Raw genomic sequence first — 7,814 nt, forward strand, 5'->3', positions numbered from 1 at the left:
AAACCCACAGGCCCGAGAAGCGGACCCACTTTAACCGTGGCGTCTGGGTGGACGGATGTCCTCCCCGAGGCGAGGGGAGCGTGTCTCGCTGCGGTGTTGCTGCCTGGAATACATTTGAGCACTTGGTCCGCAGTCTCACGCGGTGATTTCCGTTGCCCTCTTGGTGTGGGGATTTTTTCGGTCCGTTCCATCGGTGACTGATTTAAAATGCAGTTTTGGTTCTGAGAGAAGAGTCACCTTATAAACACTTCCATAGCCCCAGACCCGCTCCCAGCTGGCAGTTACTGGGAACCCCCTGTAAATCGTGGTACCCTAAATTGTTAGATGCCCTGGAATGCCTCTCAGCCGGCAAGTGCTATTCCTGGCGTCTTGAGGCCGTCCGGTTTGCTGTAGCGGTGAGTGGGTGGCAATGGGGTGCAGGTCTGGCGGCCCCCCGCCCTGCCCTCAGCCAGCGTGGTCACACAGACTTGTCTGATAATGAGGGTCCAGGGTAGAGTGATATTTCTGCACTGCGACCATATTAACACATTGTGGACAGATAACGAGATTCTTGCTTTATATTACACAGTGTTTTACAAAGCGTCAAACTTTAAAAAGATATTAGCTTGTAAGAACATGTAATAAGTAACTTCAAAATCCAGTGGGTATTTAATTTTAAGGCGTGCCTTAAACATTTATGTAAAATGTTTTGACTCGTTCAGTAGAAACTTATCTGGCCACTGGGAAAGCTAGCAGGGAAACGACTGGTCCGCAGTGTGCTCGTTGGACTTCGTGTACGGGCGCCGTCCTTTTGTGACAGTGCGCTCCCCCCTCCTGAGGGGTCTAGCGGTCTGCATTCACTGACTTTCCCGGAGCCCCCTCGCCAGCGTCCCCACGCTGCTCCCCTGTGACCCCGTGTGAACGCAGTGAGAGATACAGGGTGGAGGGGAAGTCTTGGGAACCTAACCTCACTATTCTCATTATTTCAAGGCAGGAGCTAGGAGATCATTGAGCATAGCCTCAGATACTTGCTAGGGATAAAATGTTTTACGAATTTAGTGATGCGCGTGTCGCATGCCATCCAGCTTGGGACATTGGGACATGCTGCCTGCCTGCTCTGATGGGCGCGGCTCACGCACGTGGTCGCCAACTCAGATGCCAGCGGACAATTTGAGGACGGGCCTTGGAAGTTTCCCTGAAAATGTGACTGACAGCCCTTTCCCAGAGCCCTTCCTTCATAACGTCCTCTGCTGGACATGTCCGCACCTCATGCCATAGAGGCGAGGTGAGGAGGCTCGTGACTTCCTCTGTCCGTTATTCAGGCCTCACTGAGAGAGCTCCCTTACCAGAGTTGTGCGGTTTTGAAAAAGCTGTTTCTGACTGAGCAGCAGAATCTTCTTGCTGCACTCAGAGTGCACAGTGTCTGAGCCTGCAGTTACTGTACTGCCGCGGGCAGCACTCCTGTCCGGAGGTCGGCACAGGCACCAACACCCGCGGTCAGGCCGCGTCCTCATCCGCACGCACAGCAGAGGCTTCTCTAGAGCAGCGGTTCTCAACCTTCCTGATGCCGACCCACAGGTGGAGAGCCGCTGCTGTGGAGCCGAAGACCTCGGAAAGCACAGATATTTACATTACGATTCATTAACAGTAGCAAGATTCCAGTTATGAAGTAGCAACGAAAATAATTTTGGTTGGAGTCATCACAACTTGATGAACTGTATTAAAGGATTACGGCATTAGGAAGGTTGAGAACCACTGCTCTAGATTTTTTTAGAGGCGCTTTGTCAAAATGACACTTTTACAGAGCTGAGCTTCAGGTTAAATGAGAGTGATCTACGCAATTTTGTATTTAAAATTTGTCAGTTATTAACATACAAGATGCACGACCCGCCTCCACTCCCCCAGTGAGCTGGACTGCAGAACAGTCATCTTCCAGCTTAATAAGGCCCCTCGCTCTGCAGGTGCAGTAAACAGCTGGGACTGCTGAATGGCAGCTTGAGCATCGTATGCCCTGCGGGGTGTGTGCCGAAGAGAATGTGCTGTGACTCAGCACTGACAGAGTGACGCAGGGACTGTGTCTGTTTCTGGAAAAGTCGGCATCAGTGCTTGAAGCTGTGAGAACAGAACGGACTTCAGGCGTCTTCATACAAAATACCCTTTTGTTGTAAACAAAAACCCAGAAAATTGTTTACTAAATAACCCACCAAAAATAAAGTTTCAATGAAAGGAAAGCAAAAGCAGATTTTCTTTTAGAAGTTGGCCATAGTAACCTCTCCTTTCTGGTGATGATGAAGGGAGTCGGGGAGGAGGAGGAGGGAGTTTCAATTAGGCCGCATTTGGATCATCAGAACTTCAGCGTCCTCTGAGACAGCGGTCGCCAACCTTTTGGACCTCACGGACCACCGTGGGCCACCGCTGGTGTAGGAAGAGCGCTGAAGAAGCAGGCAGTGCAGAGCAGCGAGGTGTCATTTTTACAAAGTAACTTTGTTTTTAGCAGAGCCACACTTTAAAACTTGTGGAAATAAGAAACAATCCTTGGTAAGCGAAAATCGCTTACTTATCGTCCCCTTCATGGCCGGTGGATCACGAGTTATCTGACACATCCAGGCACCTGTCTCTAGAGGCGCGTGGGGTGGGTGGGTGGGTGAGCTGGCGATTCGGGGAGTCGGAGCAGGTTCCGTATTTCCACGCACAGCGTCGGCTCTCCCTGCGCGTTGCCAGGTGGGAATTCCACGCGGAGGGCTTCCCTTCCAGTGGGTCTTACTGTTTTCAGTCACCTCCTTCCCACGGGCCAGCTACCTGGGCTCACTGTCCCGGGCACTTTCAGCAGAAATTGTATCAACCCCATTGTTCCTGGGCCTGTGCCTACTGCAGTTTATGTTGTGATAGTGTAAGGGTTTCAGAAATCGATAGAAGTAGAGCCCTCAGCCCCGTCACTCAGCTTCCTCCTGGTCGGCGTCTGCACCCTCCCAGGCGAGCAGCCCCGGGTCCTGTCCTGTCACCCCGTGCTCGCTGCAGCCCAAGTGCAGGATGCAGGCTGACATACGCTCTCCCATCCGGCTTGGCGTCCTTCCGGGCGGTGGCCGTGCTGATGCTCCGCTCCGCGCGCTCAGCACCGGCGCCTGAGCGGCTCCCTTCTCTCCTAGCGACCTGGTGAACGGCCTGGTGGTGCTCATGAACAGCAACGTCAGCAGCCCCGTCAACCTGGTGAGTGCCCCCCCAGGCCCCCATCCATCCCCCACCCGCCCCCAGTCTCAGCGCCGCCATGCTCGCTCCTTTGTGCACACGAGGAGCCCCGGGCTCTGCCTGGCTGGCTGGAGCATTCGGGGAGCGCTTATTGTTTGCTGGGTCCTAGAGGTAACAGCTCACACAGTGAGACGGTGAGAGGACGCAGAAGCTGCATGTCTGCAGGACACGAAGCGTGGTGGGGTGGGCTGAGCCAGCTGTGGCCCAGGCACTGGCGGAGCACTTTGGCACTGGCAGGCGGGCATGTCCTAGTGTGTCCTCTGCCTCTTTCTTCTTTTTGGGGACGTTTGTACAGCATATTTGGAGGCTCCCGTCTCTTGTAGAAACCCGTTTTCCTGAGTCTGAAGCACATCTGCCAACGGTCCTGATGGAGACGGGCCGCTTTCTGCCAGACCCGGCCCTGCCCGCACTGCCCCCTTAGGCCCAGGCCGCCCGCCGTGTACCTCCTCCCTCGGGCAGGGAGCTGTCCCCTTCTCGGCTGACTCCTGGGAGTTCGGGAGAGAAGAGGGGCTGTTTCCTCAGTGTGTGATGGGAGGAAGAAAGGGAGACAAGTTTCCCTTAAAGTCCCCAGTCAGCTCACTTATAAACTGCACCGTGTCCCCCCACGGCTGGCCCAGCCCTCCCCTGTGGGTGTATCTTCCGCCTGTGTGTGCGAGTCCTTTATTACTGACACTGCAGTTAGATGGGGACATTGTCACGGTGAATCGGCCAGAAGGCGCTTTCACATTAGACACTCCTGACCTTGCCAGAGGGTGTCCCCATCCAGACATTCTGGAGGACAGGATGAAGCCCCTCTGCCATGCGGAGTCGCGTCATCAGGGCGGTTGGGTGCCGGTGCAGAGGGGCGGGAGCCTGCGCCCCTCCGGAGGCTCGGCTGGCCCCCGGCACCTGGGAAGCCGTGCACGTGTGTGGGTGGTGGTGCCGGCTCAGCCGATGCGGTTATGCCTATAACCAGACCCCGTTTCTTCCTCAGGGGAACCCAGAGGAACACACCATCCTGGAGTTTGCTCAGCTAATTAAAGACCTCGTGGGTGAGTGGGGCACACACTTTCCTGGGGGAAGTGCCCGCACCTTCCTGTCAGTCAGGACGCCTGGTCTGGAGATGTGTGGCGGATAGAAGCTAATTGAGGTGGATAAAAAGCAGACCTTCATCAGGAGCACGTAATTGCTCTCTGCTTCTTTAAGAAATGGGAAGACGGAGACCACGGGGTGGGGAAGGAGGTGGGTTTTGCACCCCTTGGTAATCACAGGTGTACGTGAGTGGGAGTACAGTCAGTGCCCAGTGGAGACCTGGTGCCGTTAGCTCCCTCTGCACAGGTGACGGGTTTGGTTTCAGGCTCTGAGAGGTGCTGGCCCAAAACCCAAGCGGGCCACAGAGAAACCCCCTGCTTCTGTGGTAGCTGTGTGACACACCCCTGAAGCAGCAACCGTATAATTTGCCCAAGGTTCTGCCCCTAAGCAGGTTTCTGGTGCAGGCCTGGCCGGGGCTCCCTGCTGTGGTTCGTTCCGGTGGCCAGCAGGGTCTGGGTCCAGCAAGGATGTTGAACAAGCCAGGCTCTGTCCTGCTCACGGCCTCCAGCGGGGTTGCTGGACATCTTGGTGTTGCTCAGGTCTCGCTCCTGCAGGCACGTAGTGCCCAGGTTTCGGTAGGCATCAGCCGTAGCTGGCCCAGGGTCATTCCCCCTGCACTCTGCGGTTAGTGAGTTAAAGACCCCCTGGTTCTGGGTGAGGCCTCGTCCAGGGCATGGCCGGTGCTCCGTGGGGGCAGCAGGGTCATTGGCGCCTGCATGCTGCATGTGGGCACACCTGCCATGTTAGCTGATGGTGGGTGGTCTGCCTGAGAGCTGGCAGTGTCGGGCTGGCCCTCAAGTGTCACTCAGGCCTGTTGGCAGCAGAGTAGCCTGCCCGTCACCACGCTCTTGGGGGACAGAAGCGCAGTCCCGCAGGCGGCTGAAGGACTCCGGTCACCCAGCCTGTACCAGTCACTTGACATGCAGGGAAACATCACATCCCTGGGGGTTTGTGATGCTCTGGCCTTCTCTTTTTAAAACAACTCAGGTAGTGGAAGTGAAATCCAGTTTCTCTCCGAAGCCCAAGACGACCCGCAGAAGAGAAAACCAGACATCAAAAAGGCGAAGCTGATGCTCGGGTGGGAGCCTGTGGTGAGTGGGGACCCGGGCATCTCGCATAGATACATGGGAGAAACGAGGGGAAGGGAAATGAGTAACTCAGAGACGTGATGTAGAACTCAGGCTTACGTACCGTCTTCACAGGGAAAGAAGGGGGGGAATGGAGGCCTTTCAGGGGAGAGGAAATGACCTAAGAAGATGAATGAGCCCTGAGAAGAATAGATGGCGATGGATGATAGTTTGTGACAAAGTTTATCTGCTGACAGCTCTAGTGTCCACTCCTATAATACATCAGACTCCCTGATTATGAAACGCTTTGGGAAGGACTTTTGACAACTGAGTTCTTTCTGTGGAGCGTTTCTCTTTAGGCGGATAAGGGAAGCTCAGAGGATGCCTCCCCCTGCATTTCTGTTTTTCAAGTGCCTACAGCTCAGACCCATCAGAGTGGCAGGTCTGGGGGGCACGTCCTGAACTCCCGCAGTTATGTTTTGGGGTGGCATGTTTTGCTACCCGACAGCGGTCTAGGGAACTCAGTGAGTAGAAGGCAAAATGTTGAACCTTAAAGAGGCGGGAGAATATCCGCCCTGTCCTTATTCTGTCCTGTGATCTACAGTCTTAGTATCTGCTGCAGGCCCAGAACCTGCTGTCGAATGAAACCATGACTATGCCCAGACTTAACAAAGCCTACCATGTAACAGGACCTCTGTACGGAACAGGAACAGCGAGCACAGGCCTCATATTTAGGAGGGATTTGTTGTTGGTCCCTGTCTAAGCAGAGCCTGTTTTAAGCAAAAGGCCTTGAATAAAGTTAGATGCACATTTGCTATATAGTAACTGTGGCCTATAACTTATGTGAAGTGAGGGGTATTTTTATTTGTCTGGAGCTAAGTATAATAATATAGCATCTTGGAATATAAGTCACCTACTGCTAGTTTCTCTTCCTGCTAGTAGTTTAATTCATAAAACTTTTCAGAGATCTTATTCAAAAAAGCTTTAGTCCAATCCAACTTAATATTCCCATGTTTGTCTGTTTCTAACTGATGAGATTGGCATACAGCAAACTGCCATATTTAAACTGTGCGATTATACGTTTTGACATGAAACCATTGCCACCGAGTTAACAGACATCTCCTCCTCCCTGTTTCTGACCTCTGGCCTGTTCTCCCACTTCTCCCTTTATTCTTTTAATGGGCAGCTGATTGGATTTCCATTTCCTGTTTGCTGTAGGCTGCTGCAAGTGAAGATTGCTTTTTATTAGGCCCCTCTGAGATTCAGCCTCTAGGTCAGTGGGTGGAGGTGCAGAGAGTCGGTGTCTGAGAGAATGAGGGATGCGATCAGATGCAGGTGCTTCCAGAGCACCTTCCCTCCGTGGTGGGTGTGTGTGCACTCCTGTAAAAGCGACCTTTGTGACGGATGCCAACTGGAGCAGATGCTGAATGCAAGAAGCCGTTCATATCTGTGGGGGGTTGGAGTTCATTCTTTTTATGTCAGCCCGGAGTATAGTTTGTCAGAATTCCCAGGGCATTTAAAGGGCCCTTTGCAAAGATGGCTTCTCGCTTGTGACCCACACCCGTGCTGTGACCTCAAGTCGTCACTTCCTTCCTGTGACACCTGAGACTGTCTTGTTCATGTCTCTCATTCTCCCTTTCTTTTTAAACAGGTCCCGCTGGAAGAAGGTTTAAACAAAGCAATTCACTACTTCCGGAAAGAACTCGAGTACCAGGCGAATAACCAATACATCCCCAAACCAAAGCCCGCAAGAATAAAAAAAGGACGGACGCGCCATAACTGAGCACCTCACTCTGGGGACGGAGACTCCCTGTTTCACACTGATGAGATGTACTTTTCTTTTTTCTGAAAGAGACTTAAACAGGTGTCATGAAGAACAAACTGGAATTTTATCTGAAGCTTGCTTTAAAGAAATGGATGTGCCTAAAAACTCCCCTCAAAAACCTGCAAATTTTGCCTTGCACTTTTTAAAATCTGTCTTTTTATGTAAAATAGCATCTCTGCGTATTTTCAAGTTTTTTATCTTGCTGTGAGAGCAAACGTCACGACTGTCGTTGACAGTTTTTTTTTACTGGTTTCTTTGTGAAGCTGAAAAGGAACATTAAATGGGTTGAAAATGCCGATTTTATTTATAAAAGTGGGACCTATAAATGAGACGTGATACTCTGCATAAAGAAAAGAACAGCCGAACAGTGCTGTCAGGGTGGCCCTGGCACTCATTCTTTGGTGGATCAAAGAATTCTGTCTGAGAGCGTTGTGCTTTTTTCAGTTCAGAATTTTTCCAAGGTCCGGATTTGAGTTACAAACTTGACTTGGAGATATTTCTGTCGGATATTTGAAATCACTACTGTGTTGTGCTGCGTATTTGGGGTGAGGTGGGGTGGGGGACAGAGTTTAAGGTATTGGTTAACAGTGGTTAAATATGCTATTTTAATAAAATATTGAAACTCA

General features: G+C 52.1%; 1 protein-coding gene across 2 annotated transcripts in view; it reads left to right on the top strand.

Annotated features, from left to right (window-relative positions):
* UXS1 (UDP-glucuronate decarboxylase 1) overlaps nt 1-7,814 on the top strand; it is a 99,856-nt gene extending 92,042 nt beyond the window's left edge. For both annotated transcript variants that reach the window (XM_084900908.1, XM_084900909.1), the window contains exons 12-15: nt 3,126-3,186; nt 4,199-4,256; nt 5,284-5,387; nt 7,015-7,814. In XM_084900908.1, coding sequence (XP_084757034.1) covers nt 3,126-3,186; nt 4,199-4,256; nt 5,284-5,387; nt 7,015-7,146 — 355 coding nt within the window. In that variant the 3' untranslated portion in view covers nt 7,147-7,814. The remainder of the gene's footprint in view (nt 1-3,125; nt 3,187-4,198; nt 4,257-5,283; nt 5,388-7,014) is intronic.

This window comes from Pipistrellus hanaki, assembly GCF_964339955.1.
Source record: "Pipistrellus hanaki genome assembly, chromosome: 12".
NCBI classification, from domain to species: Eukaryota; Metazoa; Chordata; class Mammalia; order Chiroptera; family Vespertilionidae; genus Pipistrellus; species Pipistrellus hanaki.